At 44.1% G+C, this 18,134-nt stretch overlaps 1 protein-coding gene across 1 annotated transcript in view; it reads left to right on the top strand.

The window, feature by feature from the left end:
• Positions 1–18,134, top strand: part of MYH10 (myosin heavy chain 10) — a 109,373-nt gene that overhangs the window by 65,911 nt on the left and 25,328 nt on the right. The window contains exons 8-17 of the mRNA XM_062010693.1: positions 381–479; positions 1,561–1,704; positions 2,023–2,118; positions 5,911–6,029; positions 7,010–7,162; positions 7,551–7,724; positions 9,441–9,614; positions 13,104–13,218; positions 16,685–16,878; positions 17,956–18,077. Of these exons, the coding sequence (XP_061866677.1) occupies positions 381–479; positions 1,561–1,704; positions 2,023–2,118; positions 5,911–6,029; positions 7,010–7,162; positions 7,551–7,724; positions 9,441–9,614; positions 13,104–13,218; positions 16,685–16,878; positions 17,956–18,077 (1,390 nt within the window). The remainder of the gene's footprint in view (positions 1–380; positions 480–1,560; positions 1,705–2,022; positions 2,119–5,910; positions 6,030–7,009; positions 7,163–7,550; positions 7,725–9,440; positions 9,615–13,103; positions 13,219–16,684; positions 16,879–17,955; positions 18,078–18,134) is intronic.

Genomic DNA, 18,134 nt, shown 5'->3' with positions numbered 1-18,134 from the left:
TGAAAGAAATGCCAAATGCACTTCAGTAAATAAATACATTCCTTTGGAGTTCAGCAGGTGTTTGGTGTGAAGATTTCAGCTATGACCTTAATGGAAGAAGTTATTGGTAAAAAAAATGGCCATCTCCCCCTCACACTTCAGCCAATCCATTACTGTCAGCTGCTTGGAGCAGGGAAATGCTGTCAGCATCCAAGAAATGAGTTTGCTGGTACTGACTGTGGGCTTCTACCCGTCTCAATTGCAAATCTCTCATTTAAAGTTCCTCAGAGTTCATATTGAACCTAGTCCTGTTGTTACTCTCGAGGTTCTGTTCAGTTTTCAGTTCCATAGCCTGCTTCAAAAGCCTTATTTGCATTGAGTCCTTGACTAGTTGTCATCAGACTTGTTGGAAAAGTCTCGTGCTGTTCGTCAGGCCAAAGATGAACGAACATTTCATATCTTCTATCAGCTTCTAGCTGGAGCAGGAGAACACCTCAAATGTGAGTTGCCAATCTCTCCTTATAAACCTGTTTCTTCTCTGGGCCACATCTGTTATTCCAGTGTTAGCAAAGCTGAGTTTGAACTGGGTTTTGGTCTTGAGTTTTAAAAGATGTGAAGGCCAGATGGCTTTGTTTTGAAATAACTTCTGTGGTTTCTCAAGCCCACTGCCAAGCAAGGGCTGCCTTTCCAGCAAATGACTCCTATGTGCCCAAGCCCAGTCTGGGATTCTCTGGCTGGGCATCACTGGTTTGAAACTGGAGTGCTCCCAGCTGATAAATAACAAACCAAGTCAGCAGTGGCAGACTCTGTCTGTTCTGGACCATATCTTCAAACTGGGTAGAAAAGCATCTGTTTTAACAAAATATAATGAAACCCTGTGGTTTTCTTCAGCCATTGTGGTGTTATGTTGGTTATCTTCTACTCCAGATTACTTTCCTTGGTAGCTGGCAATTCCTCTTAGGTTGTGAGAAACATAACTATGTGAAGGTGCAGGCTTCAGAATTGAGCCACTCTTGTATTAGATAATCCTTGGTCAGGTTGTCAGTACCTAACTCCATTTCTGCTTCTATCTGTTACCATTAGACAGAGATACTTCTTTTAGGATATTGTAGGAGGGTGATGAGACCCTGGCACAGGTTGCCCAGAGAGACTGTGCTGGAAGGGTTCAAGGCCTGTCTGGATAGGGCTCAGAGCAACCTGGGCTAGTGGAAGGTGTCCCTGCCCATGGCAGGACTTTGGGTGATCCTTAAGGTCCCTTGCAACTCAAACCCGCTATTCTATTCCAAGCAGGGGTTTGAGGTTGTGCTAGATATGAGTTGGGTAACATTCTGATTACAGGCTTAAAACATTAAAGAGCTAATGCAGGTTGCTACAGATAGGGACTCTAAAAATCTGGCTTCAGCTGTTAAGGTATATTCATTTTTAAAGTTTCAGAAGCTGGTATAATGGCTTGTTGCCATATCTGAGGAACTGATTTTGTAAAGCATAGTTTGCACATTCAGTGAGAGCAGAGTACTAGTGGGTATGAACAGCAATTCTTGAGCTTATTTTTCTGTCTCTTCCCCTTTTTCCCCAATACAGCTGACTTGCTGCTTGAAGGATTTAACAATTACAGATTTTTATCTAATGGCTACATCCCCATCCCTGGGCAGCAAGACAAGGATAACTTTCAGGAGACCATGGAGGCCATGCACATCATGGGATTTTCACATGATGAGATCCTGTGTAAGTTTCTGAGCCTTTTGTTGATTATTAAAGTGCACTTTTTTCCTCTTGTGCACTTTTTTCCTCCTGTGCACATGCTTACTAATTTAATGGCACCAAATTCAATATTGCTTCACTGTCTTGACAGCCTGCAGCAAATGTTTGCTTAAGGTAAGCTAGAGTTGAGTTAAAACCATTGGCCCAAAAAGTACAATACAAAATGTATTTCCTCTCTCAACTTATCCTTTGAATTTGGAAGTGACACAAGTAACAGAAGAAGAGTGTGTGAAGCTGAACTCACCTCAATTAAACTGGGATGTACGTGTTTTGTTAACACAGCAATGCTGAAAGTGGTGTCTTCAGTACTACAATTTGGAAATATTTCCTTCAAGAAGGAGAGAAATACTGACCAAGCTTCTATGCCAGAGAATACTGGTAAGTTGATCACAATATTCTATAGCTTCCCTTTTTCCTTCCTGCTGTTTGTTTAGTGCATATCTCTAAAAGCACAGAGCAGCCTTCTGGGCTTCCTCCATGGCATTCTGTGCCAAAAAGAGGCCATGACTGTAGTGGTAATAACCAACTGGTAATTATTAAAACCTCTCCTCTTCCATTTTCATTATGCAGACAAGTTTAAGCATCCATCATCTGAATTTATGCTGTTTGCATTAGTTCTAAACTTTGATCAAGTACTTCAGTTGTCTTGTTTATTGCTATCTACAAAGGCTTGAGCACTAGGAAAAAGTGCATGCTTCAATCAGCTTGTTTTCTTTGGTTCTTGGCAGCAGTTTTCTTGCCAATGATAAGAGCCCTGGAGGCCAAGCACAACTTCCATGGTGAAATGACTGACCAACATAAGAATGCTGTATTTCTGAGGTGATATGATGGTGTGTGTGAGTTGGAATTGATCAGTCAGTACCTGCAATGGGATCAGCATTCCCAGGAGCATAGTTTTTCACACACACACATACAAAAGCTAGCTGCTGACACAGAGACCAGGTTTTTGAGTACTTGAGTACCACCTTTTTGAGTGCCCTTATGGGAAGTCAGCTTTGGGAACTTCATGGAAAAAAGCAGTAAACCCCTTCATTCACAGGACCTGCTGCACGTGCACAGCTCTAATTCTTGTCTGTGTCTCGTTGTGTCCTTGCCCTGAATTGCTCTGCATGTGGGTTGCTTGCAGTATCCAAAATCTTTGTCATTTCTCAGGCAGTGACCTGCAGCCCAAAGTGCTCCAGCAAGAAGGTATGGATTAAAGACCATCAGGCACTCCCTTGGCATTTGGCTTGCAAGTGACACTTTGGGTTCTGCAGAGGAGAGAAAGGTTGGGTGAGGGATTGTTTTAGGGAGCTTTTAGTGCCAACTTGGGCACCTCAGCTGAGTCACTGTCCATTGAGAAGGTGTGATGTTTCTCACTTCCTAACTGGCTCCACTTCTGTTGTATGACTTGGATTTTGGACATAGCATTCTGAATTATGATATTGTGTATAAATAGATTGACACTATTGCATATGTAGAATTCTGGATACAGAATTGTGGGGTGTAAAACAAAGATCCTGAAAAGCTCAGGTTATAGTTAAAGCAGGTTTCTGTTCTCTTGTATGTAGATTTGCTTTATTTGGTATCTTTGAAGCTTTCTGAAGACACTGAGTGAAAGTGATCTGTCCCTTGTCATCTGGATTGTCATATCCCACTGCAGTGGCTTTCCCTATTGTCCTCCAGAGGAAGAATCATAGAATCATTGTAGCTGGCAAAGACCTTAAAGCCCATGGAGTCCCAGCCCTCCCCTCACCCTGCCCAGTTCACCACTAACCCAGGGCCCTCAGCACCTCATTTCCAAAGCTTTGGGGTCCCTCCAGGGCTGGGCACTCCCCCAGCTCCCTGGGCAGCCTGGCACAGGGGCTGACACTCCTCTCAGGGAAAAGGTTCTGCCTCAGCTCCAACCTCAACCTCCCCTGGGGCAACTTGAGGTTATTTCTTCTTGTCCTAAAAGATGGCCATGCCTCTCACTGAGGCGTGTGTCTGCAATAGGTCAGGTTAGATGAGAAGGAGTTTGTGAGGGGAGTTGAGGTGTGAGCTCAGACAATATGCATCTCAAAGAACACAGAAAAGAAATTCTACCCTGTAGATCATAAATATAGATTAAAAAAAAATCCCAGTTTCAAATACAGATACAGGAGATGGTGGAAGACCACACAGATGAAGAGGAGGGAGAACCTGTGTTTAGAGAAGTGTTTTGTTCTCGCCAGATTTGGAAGATGCCTTCCTGCTGAAAGGGCAGAGCTTCAGAAGCAGCCTCATAAGGTTCATGCTTTAACTGAGATATGACCATTTTGATATCTTTTGCTTTCTATTAGTTCAGAATTTCAGATCCAAAAGCCACTAGCAATAAAACAGAAGTCAGGCTAGTCAGGGCTCTTTACCCTGTAAGAGGAATTTTCTCAGTTACAAGCAAACAAGATGAATTCCACTCTATTTTTTTAAGTGTGAGAAGGTTGATGAAGCTGAAATGAGAAGGGATAGAGCTTTGAGCTGAGAACTGTTTCATTTCCTTCAGCCAAGCCCTGAAATGCTGACTGCAGCAGCTTCCTTCAGTGCCTGAATTGGAAGAGATATCTGGTATTACCACTGGTTTCTTGTGGTTGTTGTTACCTAAGCTGTGATTTATTACAAACTGGAATGGCATGGACAATAAGTTCCATATTACAGTTCATGAAAGAGGAATTGAGTGTAGTGTTTGGGACACTTCATGAGGGGCAAAAACCCTTCATCCCTTAAACTGCAATATCCTTTCTGTGGCAGCTGTTATGCCTCTGCACCAAGCTGATGCTCCTGGCTGTGTAATATTCTCCAGTTCTTGCTGTGAGTTTTAAAGATCCTGACAACATTTGCTACTTCACACCTAAGGCTGTAAGCTTTCCTCTCTGATGTGCTGATGATTTTTATACTCAAAGCACAGACAATATGTAGCTATAGTAAAAAGAGTGCTCAATTTGTGAATCTAGCCTGATTTCACTGATGAAGTGTTGATTCATGAACCATCAAATGAAATATATGAGCAGACAGAGAGTCTCAGCATTAAGAGCAAATGCTTTAAGTCTGGGGGAAAAGGGAATGCTTACATATTGGTATGAGAACATATTTTCCAATGCCTGTTTGTAAGGATAGCTTCTTTTCAGTTTGACAGTAAAACAGTGAGCTGTCAGATCACAGAATCATTTTGGTTGGAAAAGCCCTTGAAGCTGCTGCAGTCCCAGCCCTCCCCTCACCCTGCCCAGCCCAGCACTGACCCACGGCCTCAGCACCTCAGCTCCAGGGCTTTGGGACCCCTCCAGGGCTGGGCACTCCCCCAGCTCCCTGGGCAGCCTGGCACAGGGGCTGACACCCCTCTCATGGAAAAAAACATCCTTCCAGATGACAAAGATAAGGGGTTAAAATCCTTACTGGATTGCATGGAGGGCTTCCTGCTGAACTGCAACACTTACCCAGACCTAAAAATACCTTTAATGTCACTTTCATTATTAGAAGCATGGAATCATCAACACCTAAGCAACTGGGAAATGGATATAGGAAAAGGGATTGATTGGTGCAGCAAGAATATGGAATGATGGTGTGGGGAACACGGTATTTCAAATGAAGGGCATGACACCAGCAGATTTCACAGTGTCTAAAGAAAGGGAGCTGCTGCTGCTGTTCTGTGTAAAACATTACAAACTCACACATAAAATAATTTGAACAATGTCTTTTGATGTAGGCTGTAACAGCAGCATACCTGACATCCCTGCATCAGCTGGAACACAGTTTTTAAGCAGCCTGTATTATGATGGAGTTGATGTGTGACACCCTCATGCTTGTTTTTGTCTGGACATGAGAAATTAATGTTGCCTTTTAAAGTAAGAAAACAAACAACTTGTCAGCACTGTGGACAATGGATTGTTGCAAGATCTCCCTGCAATTTCATGACATCTAGTGTTTCCTGCACTACCCTAAGGAAGTTCAGTGGTGTCCTGGTATGGAGACATCCATCAGGCTCTGAGAGGGAGCCTCTGTGGCCGTGGGCTATGGGATAGATCTCCCCACAGGGCAGGAGTGCATCTCCCTAGCTGCCCTTTCCAACGGCAGTTTGAGTGTTAAGCAGGCAGAGGAGGGTTGTCAGTAGCTAGTCTCAGGGATGTTGTCAGCTCTGTGGAAAGTCTCCGTGCTTCCATCCCCCTCTTTGCTCTCCAGTGGCACAGAAGCTTTGCCATCTCCTGGGAATGAACGTCATGGAGTTCACTCGTGCCATCCTGACCCCGCGCATCAAGGTGGGCAGGGACTACGTTCAGAAAGCCCAGACCAAGGAACAAGTAAGTCTTAGTGCTTGAAAGGTGAGATGGAACCTCCTCCTGGTTACTGCTCCAGCTTTCTTTAAGCATACTGTCTTTATTAGATGTTCTTGTATGGTAAAAACCAAAGGGGGAATAGAAGAAACCTTTCCTTTTACTTCACCTACTGCTGGTTTCATCCTTCAATGTCATTGTTGGATGTATCAGACACCCAGAGAGCTTCTGGTTTTGTATGGAACAGTTTAAAAACCAATTTTTCATAACATTCACCAAACTACTCATTGGCTCCACTACTCATTTTCATTCCTCAGTAGCATTAAGCCAGCAGGTTGAGGGAGGTTCTGCTCCCCCTCTGCTCTGCCCTGCTGAGGCCTCATCTGGAGTCCTGTGGCCAGTTCTGGGCTCCCCAGCTCCAGAGGGACAGGGAACTGCTGGAGAGAGGCCAGTGCAGGGACACCAAGATGATCAGGGGACTGGAGCATCTTTCATACAAGGAAAGGCTGTGGGAACTGGGGCTGTTCAGTCTGGAGAAGAGGAGACTGAGGGGGGATCTCATTAATAGTTACAAATATCTAAAGGCTGGGTGACACAGGAGGTTGGGACATCCATTTTTTTCTGTTGTATGTAGCAACAGGACAAGGGGTGATGGGATGAAGCTGGAACACAAAAAGTTCCATTGAAACATAAGAAAAAACTGTGTCAGTGTTTGAGTGAGGGAGCCCTGGCCCAGGCTGCCCAGGGAGGGTGTGGAGGCTCCTTCCTTGGAGGGCTTCAAGACCCACCTGGACACGTTCCTGTGTGACCTGATCTAGGTGAACCTGCTTCTGCAGGGGGTTGGACTGGATGAGCTCTAAAGGTCCCTTCCAACCCCACCATTCTATGACTCTATGATTAACTCCATTAAATTTCTCCTGTTGCTTAGTTATTTGTGATAACATCCATGTCTGGGTCCATTTGATGACTTCTCCAGGGTAAATAACTTCTCCTCTGTGGATTTCCAGGCCGACTTTGCCGTGGAAGCTTTGGCAAAGGCCACCTACGAGCGCCTCTTCCGCTGGCTTGTTCACCGCATTAACAAAGCTTTGGACAGGACCAAACGACAGGGAGCATCTTTCATTGGAATTCTGGATATTGCTGGCTTTGAAATCTTTGAGGTACTTCAAAGCACTGCCAGTCACACTTCTAGTCCCAGTTCATGTGTATTCAGGACTAGCTGTAAAGCCACTTAAAGCATGCACATTCCAAGGCTGTAGGGGGGGGTTTGTTTTGTAGCGTGCAACTGCTTTGACAACCCTAAATTATAGTGCCAAAAAGTCATACTTTAACTCATTCTTTAAGATGTGATGGCTTTTCCTGCTATAGGTTAATTGAATTATATGTCACAGGGAACAGTAGAGTTTGTATGACATGTTTTCCAGTTCCCCTTTATGTTGGAATGTTGCAGTTTGAGGAGATTTCCTTGCAAGGTCAAATTATTGACTTCTGGAAAAGTGGTAAATCCTGTCACTGAATTATTCTTGCTTACTGATGTTATTCTTGTAGTTGAACTCCTTTGAGCAACTCTGCATTAACTACACCAATGAGAAGCTTCAGCAGTTGTTTAACCACACAATGTTTATCCTGGAGCAAGAGGAGTACCAGCGAGAGGGTATAGAATGGAATTTCATTGACTTTGGCCTGGATCTGCAGCCTTGCATCGACTTAATCGAAAGACCTGTAAGTCTGTGCATTAATAATACTCTCAGGAGAAGGGGCTGGACTTCTGAGTTTGTCTTTTTACTGCCTCTAAATTGTAGAGACTCTTAGACATTTCTTGTGGAGCTGTCACAAGGAGTTAATTGACTTGAACTCTGGACTCCAAAGTCTAAAACACTATGTGTTAGTAAAAGGATTTGTCCTTGTGAGATATTGTTCAGGTGTAAGGATTGAACACTGAGCTAAAGAGATGAAGCTGCTATTTTTATGCTTTTTCCCATAGTATTAATTAAGTCTTTCATCCTACCACTTTCTTATTCAACCATGGCATTGTGGTGTAGGAGCTCTGAAGTGCTGCCTCAGTTAGAAAACTGTTGAAAGAAAACTTTACTTTTTCATTTGATATCAACAGCAAAGTTCCTGATACTTCCTTTAAGGTAGAGTTTTCCCTGTAAATCTGCCTTGCAAGTAGGAAAACAGTTTCTTAAAGGTGGGTTTAATCACTGTGCTTTACAACATACAACAACAGGTTGCTTGATATACAGAAGCTGAAGAGGGCTTGAAAGAGCAGTGGGGGGGAAACAAAGATCATCATTCTCCTTCACACCTCAGAACTGTGCTGTAAAAATTATTCTATGACCTTTTAAATTAAACCTAGGACATTGCTGTTACTACTCCACACTTCTGTGTGTGTATTCCAGAATCCACATGAGCTGCTAGTGATGCTGTGGATTCTCCAGAGCAGAGAAGTCCATGTAAAACATTCCTGTTTTACTCTAGAGTAGGAAAAGGGAAATCTTGTTTGAGTTATCAAAGGTTTGCTCTTTGTGTGTGAAACTTCACAAGGTTCTGCCTCATTGGATGGTAAAATCTTGACCAAAAAGCCTGAGGTGCAGATGCTGTCAGTGTGTAGGTGTTTTGGTGAAGATTCTAAAATGTATCAAGCTACTTGATTTTTTGTGTAAGGCAGATGTCAGGACCTTTGTAATTGTTCTGTAAATGTGATGCCATGTAGTAGGCACATGGAAACATCTCTCTTCAAATGTGTGAACTTTACATTCACTAGAAACTTGGAAAGGATAAATCACCCTAAACCCCTTTTCTCCCATTGCTTCCCTCTGTGCATCAGTTTGTCTTCTCTGAGGAAAACAATGCTGTCAATTCTTCAGCTGTAATGTACAGACAGTAGTTGTTCCCTGCTTCAAGAATAAACAAACCTTTGAATGGAGTGCTTAAATGATATGAAAAGAGAGGGAGTCTGTTCAGGTTAAGCCTGCTGAATCTCTTACTGGGTATCAACACAAAGCCTGGCAAGAGGGAGCTTAGTGGCTGCCACAGTAGTATGGAGTGGCTGGGAGGGAGCCTTGTCTTGAGTTCAGCCCCCATTAAAGCATGACATTAATTACTGTGGAAATGTTGATGAAGTGCTCTGTACAGGTCACAAATGTTTGAAAGGTAACTCTGGAGGAGGTCATCTATTCTAATCTCTGCTCAAAGCCAGGCTCTAGTCACACTACATCAAGCCTGACTTGTCTGACTCCATATACACCGGACTTAAATTGCTTGAACCAGTCATAGTGTCCTTCATTGAACTGGACTTTCCCACAGCTCCTTTTAATGTAAATCAACTTTGAACCAGTTTAGACAACTTCTCATTTCCTGGTGCCTTTTAAATATTACAGTTTTGAAAGGATGTTGATTAAATATGAACACAGATTAAATGCAACCAAATTTCAGGCAAATCCCCCTGGTGTGTTGGCATTACTGGACGAAGAATGCTGGTTCCCTAAAGCTACTGACAAGACATTTGTGGAGAAATTGGTCCAAGAACAAGGAACCCACTCCAAGTTCCAAAAGCCAAGACAACTAAAGGACAAAGCAGACTTCTGCATTATTCACTATGCAGGGAAGGTAAGGGTTAAATGCCAAATACTTGGGTAGAAGTGTTGGTTTGGGGAAAGTACTACACAGTATAGCAAGTTGAGACATACATGTGCAGGAGGGCAGCCTTGTTTCCTTTCGTTGAAGGTATTCAGGGGAGCTTTGGTGGGATTCTTGTTACCAAATAGACCAAACTGAAAAATATAAATGAGTGTTAACTTCAGCAGATCTTCCAGTTTCTGTGAACTTGGTCAGGCTTTGCAGGTGAGTGCTTTTTCAGGACTTTGTTGAAAGGAGTCTCTTCCAACTATTTATCTTTCCAAGTTGATAGCAGTGCTTGAAGTAGGGCTGTGTCAGCAGTGTGCCCAGGTGGGCAAGAAGGCCAAGGGCATCCTGGCCTGGATCAGGAACAGTGTTGTCAGCAGGAGCAGGGAGCTGATCATTGTCCTGGACTCAGCTTTGGGAGGCTGCACCTCGGATGCTGTGTCCAGTTTTGGGGCCCTCTCTACAAGAAGGACATGGAGGTGCTGGAGAGGATCCAGAGCTGGGCTGCCGAGCTAGGGAAGGATTTGGACCATGTCTCAGCAGAGAAAGGGCTGAGGGATCTGGGGGTGTTGAGCCTGGAGCAAAGAAGGCTCAGGGGAGACCTTCTCACTCTCTACAACTACCTGAAAGCAAGCTGTAGCAAGGTGGGGGTTGCTCTGTTCTCCCCAGTAACAGCAATAGAACAAGAGAAAACGGCCTCACATTGCACCAGGGTAGGTTGAGACTGGATATGAGGAGGAATTTCTTTGGTGCCAGGGCTGTCAGGCATTGGCAGGGGCTGCCCAGGGAGCTGCTGGAGTCACAATCCCTGGAGGGGTTTCAGAGCCGGGTGGATGCTGCACTGAGGGCAATGGGCTGGTGGGTGATAGGGCTGGGACAGAGGCTGCACTCCAGGAGCTTAAAGGGCTCTTCCAGCTGAAACTATTCTATGATACCTCAGTTCACACAAGACTTTCTGTATATCCTCTCTTGCAGGTAAAATGCTATGTTTCATTCTTACCATTAGCTCCATCTCTGACCTCTTGCTGAGGGGAACAGAGCTGAGGTGCAGGTCCATTCTGAACAGTCCATGAAATATCTGCCATTCTAGTGTTTTGTGGCTCTTTCACAATCACCAGCTTTATTCTGTAGGGCCATGCTATGTAACTAGTTCCATGAATAGAAAACCTTCATTCTAGTGCCATTTTTTGCCTTGAAACTTGGAAGAAACAAGTTGTGTGAAGGATTAAGAGCTGTCCTTTAACTTTCATTTAAAGTACTAATGGCTTGTACTTTTCTATTTGTTGATGTCAGTGGGGCCAACTACATGATTGTAGCAAAAAGAGAAATGAAATTACATGTTTTATTGTGTCAATATTTAAAACAGTTCCTTGGAAATAATGAAATCATCACTATTACTGCAGTTGAGTAGGTTACCTTTAGGGAATCAAAATAAAGTAAAAGAGCTTGGTGCCTGGTGACTAGGAAGTAACTGTTCTGAAGAATTGGTTTACTTCTGCCAAGCTGAGTGGGCATATCTGGAACAATGGCATTGCAAATCTTCCTCTCACAGAAGTTCTTGATCAGAATGTGTATTCCTTCAAAACTGGAGTAAAACAACCCTGAGATAATGGTTTTAGATGCTGGAAACATCTGGGAAGGAACAACCCCCTGCACCAGGACAGGCTGGGGGTCAAACTGCTGAAGAGCAGCTCTGCAGAGAGAGACCTGGGAGTGCTGATTGATAATAAGCTAAATATGAGCCAGCAATGTGCCCTCGTGGGCAAGAAGCCAATGGCAGCCTGGGGGCATCAAGGAGAGTGTGGGCAGCAGATCAAGGGAGGTTCTGCTCCCCCTCTGCTCTGCCCTGGTGAGGCCTCATCTGGAGTCCTGTGTCCAGTTCTGGGCTCCCCAGCTCCAGAGGGACAGGGAACTGCTGGAGAGAGGCCAGTGCAGGGACACCAAGATGATCAGGGGAATGGAGCATCTTTCATACAAGGAAAGGCTGCAGGACCTGGAGCTGTTTAGTCTGGAGCAGAGGAGACTGAGGGGGGAGCTCATTAACATGTATAAATATCTAAAGGGTGGGTGTCAGGAGGTTGGGACATCCCTCTTTTCTATAGTAGATAGTAACAGGACAAGGGGTGATGGGATGAAGCTGGAACACAAACAGTTCCACTTAAATATAAGAAAAACCTGTTTCCCTGTTCAGGTGAGGGAGCCCTGGCCCAGGCTGCCCAGGGAGGGTGTGGAGGCTCCTTCCTTGGAGGGCTTCAAGACCCACTTGGACACATTCCTGTGTGACCTGATCTAGGTGACCCTGCTTCTGCAGGGGGGTTGGACTGGATGATCTGTGATCATCCCCACCATTCTGTGATTCTATGATATGTGACTTTCCTTCCAAAGCCCTTCTTCAAAAATAAAAAGCTCTCAATTTTGTTGAAGCAAAAGCATTGTAGTCCTGGCAGAGGTTTTGATGGACTTCAGGAATTGTAGGGCTCTCTTTTGGGTTGTGATGAGCCCAGGTCAGTATCATTTGAGTTTTCAGCTGCTGGGCTATAGGTTTAATTTCACACCACAGAATTGGTTCTTTCAGGATAAAAGCTTTGTTTGTTTTCTTTATAGAACAAAGTGTTTAACAGCTATAGTGAAGTGAAAAATATCATGCTGCAGCCCATGCTTAATTTACTCTCTAGTGATTGAAATAAAGTAATTAGGATGCATACTAGAGGTTTACATCTTGACAGTAAACAGTGAAGCCTTGTTTGGGCAATAATGTGTATACCAAGTGTAAGTAAGGAAAAGGTCAGATTGCTAAAGGTGTGAAGAAAACTCTCACTTTTACAAAAGAAGAATCTTTAGTCTGGAAAAGAGAAGACTGAGGGGGAGCTCATTAATAGTTACAAACATCTAAATGGTGGGTGTCAGAAGGTTGGGACAACACTTTGTTGTCTCGGGTGATGGGATGAAGCTGGAACACAAACAGTTCCATTTAAGCATAAGGACAAACTGTGTCAGTGTTTGAGTGAGGGAGCCCTGGCCCAGGCTGCCCAGGGAGGGTGTGGAGGCTCCTTCCTTGGAGGGCTTCAAGACCCACCTGGACACGTTCCTGTGTGACCTGATCTAGGTGGGACCTGCTTCTACAGGGGGCTGGACTGGATGAGCTCTAAAGGTCCCTTCCAACCCCACCATTCTAGGATTCTATGAATAAAATAACTTTTTTTGGTACTTGGAACACCACCTGACTCACAGCAAGGCAGCACCAAGACTAGAATAGGAGGAAAACAATGGTTTAGTATTCTGAAAGCTCTTCTGAATGCTGCTAAATTTAAGCCTGAAGCTGGATGAGTTTCTGTGTGACCTACTCCAGCTGGTCCTGCCCTGGCTGAGGAGTTGGACTGGATGATCTTTTGAGGTCCCTTCCAACCCTTAAGATTCTGTGATTCTGTGAAGCTGGCAGTGTGTCTGATTATGTGCAACATGACTGCTCCACAGGTAGACTACAAGGCAGACGAGTGGTTGATGAAGAACATGGACCCCCTGAATGACAATGTGGCTACTCTCCTGCACCAGTCCTCTGACAAATTTGTTGCAGAGCTTTGGAAGGATGGTAAGAGATCATGCTCTGAGCACACAAGCTCTTAGCCATTATTTTTTACTTTGCTGGATGAGTTTTGGTTGGTTTTTTTTTGTGCCTGTTCTCTCCTCACCCTCCACCTCTACATTGTAAATATCTGCAGCATTTTCTGTATTGTTGAGTGACAAAAGTACAAGAAGGAAGCTGGGTTTCACCTATGGTCCTTTGCACATGTACCATTTCTGAGCAGCTGCTTCTCATGTTCATTATTTGAACTGATATTCACTTACTCTTTGTTATTCTCTGTCAATCTTTGTGTAGAATCTTGTCCAAGACTCTTAGTTGGGACTTGCTGCAGTGAGTCCTGATTGTAAATGGCTGCAGTGGTTGTTGCTGTTAATAAAGTGTTGTGTATGTGGGCACCAGCACTATTGTCTCATGTGCAGTGGTGAGTGATAGCCTGGAAATCTGCATCTCCTAAAATCCAAATCATTGACAGCCATAGCAGTGCTTAGATATTGTTTATGAAAATCAGATACAATGGATTCCTATTTAACTATATACTCTTTGGATAGTTTCCCTGCACATCAGCTTTAACTATTTATCACCATTTTTACCAAGATACATCAAGAAGCAGAAATAGCCAAATAAATACTTAGCAAGGACTTTTCTATTCTAGTTTTTAACACCACAGTGTATTAATTAGAGTATATGTACATGTCACAGTGTGTGAATCCTGTAGTTTCTTATTCAAGGAGGAATTTATCTTGTGATATAAATGATGCTGTAGGTTAACACTGAGTTTCCTTCTTACTTGGTTCAGCTGCAGAGAGCAGTTTTAATGAATATACCAAGAACTTTTTGGCTGGGGATCTGCTCTTTTCCCTTTGAATACACTCACAGAAGCAAAAGTGTTTTGATTCAAATATTCAAAACCTCCTTCCACAGATCATTGAAATGTGCATGGAATACTTTGTGGCCTCATTGCTTTTGTAGCACAGTTAAGTCTGTTTGCAATTGATAAACCTGTTCTGTATACTAACTGAAGTGTCTTGTGTATCTTCTGTCTTTCTGTTTTTTGCTGTTTCTCTGCCTTAGAGATTCAGAATATTCAGAGAGCCTGTTTCTATGACAATATTACTGGTCTTCATGATCCTCCAGGTGAATGGATATAAGCACAGTAGGCCTACTAAAGGCAGGGCTGTTGTATCTACAGGAAAACCATTTTTGCTCGTAGGCTTGCATGAACTATTCATTTCATGCTCCACTTAGGTATACCTCCACCAGGCAAATGGTCTCTGAGTGCATACCTGTTCAGTTGCTGCTGCATACACATAGCATCTCTACTTTTTAAGCATTGCAGATAAAAAGGTTTGTTGCTTCCCAGTTCCATGTTGAGATGCAGAATTGCTTATGGAGTGATAATTCTGATAGCTCCAAGCATTTGAGAGAATGCATAAGCTTTGTAACACTATCAAGCTTCTTTCTGCAGTCCAACATTGACAAAACCCTGGAACATTTTAGGATGTGGATATCTTTTTGAGGAGGAGAGCTGAAGAATACATTGAAGCATCAGAATGAGTGCTGCAGTTGTAGTGAGGGTAGGAAGTGAAATCAGCTTCCTCCAGACTTGTTGCATGTGGGATTTTTTTAGTTTAAAACCCTCTTTATTGTAATATTTCCTGCACAGAATTGTTGAGGCATTGAGAAATCAACAAATCCATTTATTCAGAATGTCTTTTTGAAGACACTTGAAGTATTTTACCCAACCCCATCCTTGTATTCCCCTCCTCAAGATGAGAAATACATTTGTGTGTGAAGGTTGTACCTTCAGACTTTGACTCTTGGGTTTATCTCCCACTACTCATAATACATGACATACTTGAGGGACAAGTGGTGTTTCCTAAAGAAATTACTAGAGGAGCCTTTAGCCAATGGGTGATTACCCAGTTGTGTGTTCAATGAATGCTCTTGACCTTAAGGAAAGCCTATATTTAATAATCCTATTTGAAATACAAGGAACTATCCTTGGACAAAACAAAACAAAAGCTGCACAGTTATCAGTTGTGTTTACAAACAGAAGCTGAATGGTGTCCAGTCTTTACTGGTGTCTGGTGGGTGTATGATTCTGATGGTTACAAGCTGTTATGTTCATACTCTGTAAGACTGGTTCCTAGTAATCTCTATCCCATTTCTGGCTTAGAAGTGAAATCTTCTTCCAAGTAAATATTTGGGGGATGATCTATGGACAATTTACCATCTACTTATTCTTCTAAATTTGATGAGCTGCTTAGATTCATGTGTTTCAAAACTCTGGAGGATCTGGGTCCTGCTCTATACTAAATGCAAGACTCAAGTGGCTATTCAAACCTATTGCCCTGGTTTTTTCTGCTTTCCATTTTCCTTTTTATTGTAGACCTTTGAAAACCAGAGGAGGATGAGGATGAAATAGACAATTGTCACTTGTCACATGCAAATTAATTCTGGTAGCAAAGCATAATTCCCTCTGCTTTGATTTGAATGGATTTGAAAGTCACTTCACAGAACTGAAATTGTAGCCTGCAGATAGTTGCTTCTTTCTGGCTGGACAGCTTGGATTTCATGGAGAACCAATGTATGTTGTGGATTTGCTCAGTACTAAGAAGTGCCAAGTGTAATGACTAAGGTGGTAATCCACCCATGTGGTTTTTTGAGTGAGCTGTTGAAATGATTGTTGACATGCACACAGAATCACATTCATGGTTTTGGCCTAAAGGTTTTGATGATGCCAGTCAGATTTCTTATTTGTGCTTCTGAAGAAGAAACCACAGAGATCCTTACCCAAAACGTTCCAAACCAAAAAAAAGCAAAGAAAAAACCTCTATTCTGATGCTTTATGGAAGCTTTGAAGTGCTTTGGTGGGCAATTTTCCTGTTTGGAAACGTGCCTTTTGGCTAGGGAGGTCTTTGCAGTTGTATATAAAACCCTTCAAAATAGCAGACTAGCACAAATCTGCCAGATACTTCTTTTTCTTTCCCCCCTCTTGTCACTGAAATGACACTATTTCCAACTCCTCTGCAATGGTTGTGCTTTGAAAACACTTTATTCAATGAAACTCAGATTTAATCTATGTAAGTGATTCTTCATTTGAAGCAAATATGCCCAGATGTCTAATTCCAAATGTTCAACCCAGAGATACTTTGCATTGTAAGAATTCTCTCTCTGAAAAGTCCACTAACAGACAATGGCTTTATGGTCATGTAGAACTGCAAGTAAAGAGCTGGATATTTTAGGCTGTACCTACTAAAGCTACACTCTTCTGCTGTATAAGTTTGTGGCTTTTGTTCCACTGCTTCTGCACAACGTCCCCAGTACCTGCTGACTGCCTTGCCTCCTGATGGCATCTTCTGTCATTCGTCCTGCAAAGCTTCTGCTGCTGCACTGTTGCTCCTCTTCCTGCCCACATCTACACCTGACAAATAGTAAAGCCCACTTCATTATTCTCTCTTGTCCTTCCCAGTGGATCGTATTGTGGGTCTGGATCAGGTCACTGGCATCACAGAGACAGCTTTTGGCTCTGCCTACAAGACCAAAAAGGGCATGTTCCGTACTGTTGGGCAACTGTACAAAGAATCTCTCACCAAGCTGATGGCAACGCTCCGAAACACTAACCCCAACTTTGTTCGCTGCATCATTCCAAACCATGAAAAGAGGGTATGTACTACAGCTTGCTCTCTCATCTGCTCTTTATTAGAGTCTTTACACATCCTTTGAAGTTGTATGTGCTGTCTGTGTCTTCCTTTGGAAGTCATAAGCCAGGTGTCACAAAGTTGTCACAGTGATCAAACAACTTCTTAGTATTCATAGAATCATTTCAATGCTCTTTAAGCCCATGGAGTCCCAGCCCTGCCCTCACCCTGCCCAGCCCAGCACATGGCCCTCAGCACCTCAGCTCCACAGCTTTGGGATCCCTGCAGGGCTGGGCACTGCCCCAGCTCCCTGGGCAGCCTGGCACAGGGGCTGACACCCCTCTCAGGGAAACAGTTCTGCCTCAGCTCCAGCCTCAGCTTCCCCTGGGACAACTCCAGCCCCTTTCCTCTTGTCGTATCACAGAGCCTGACTCCCAGCTCCCTGCAGCCTCCTGTCAGGGAGTGTCAGAGAGGGCTCCTGTCAGCCTCCTCTTCTCCAGGCTCAACACCCCCATTCCCTCAGCCCCTCCCCAGCCCCTTGTGCTCCAGCCCCTTCCCCAGCTCTGTGCCCGGCTCTGGCCACGCTGCAGCCCCTCAGTGTCCCTGTGGCAGTGAGTGAGGGGCCCAGCACTGACACAGCCCTGGAGCTGCAGCCCCTCAGTCCCTGTGGCAGTGAGTGAGGGGCCCAGCACTGACACAGCCCTGCAGCTGCAGCCTCCCCAGGGCCCAGCACAGGGGACAATCCCTGCCCTGCTCCTGCTGCCACCCCACTGCTGATCCCAGCCAGGATGCCCTTTGCTTCTTGCCCCCTTGGGCACGCTGCTGGCTCCTGTTCAGCCGCTGGCACCAACCCCCCCAGGCCCTTTCCCTCAGCAGTTTCCAGCCCCTCTGCCCCAGCCTGGAGCGGGGCCTGGGCTTGGTGAGGCCCAAGTGCAGGACCCAGCACTTGCCCTTGTTAAACCTCATCCCATTGCCCTCAGCCCATTCCTCTTATTGACAGTTGACTTTGTAGCAAGTAGCCTGAAAACCTACCAGCAAAAACTACAGTTTTGTATTGATACAAATTCAAAGACTAAAAATCATGCTTGTTTTGTTTGTCCAGGCTGGAAAATTGGATCCACATCTGGTTCTAGATCAGCTCCGTTGCAATGGTGTTTTGGAAGGCATAAGGATTTGTCGACAAGGATTTCCAAACAGGATAGTGTTCCAGGAGTTTAGACAGAGGTAACAGCAGGAAAAACCTTCTGAGGTGTCAGAAGATAAGATTCCTTAGTATATGAT

The sequence above is a fragment of the Colius striatus genome, chromosome 18 (assembly GCF_028858725.1).
Source record: "Colius striatus isolate bColStr4 chromosome 18, bColStr4.1.hap1, whole genome shotgun sequence".
Lineage (NCBI taxonomy): Eukaryota > Metazoa > Chordata > Aves > Coliiformes > Coliidae > Colius > Colius striatus.
Note: the sequence above shows the minus strand (reverse complement) of the source record. Positions and strands in the feature narration are given on the sequence as shown.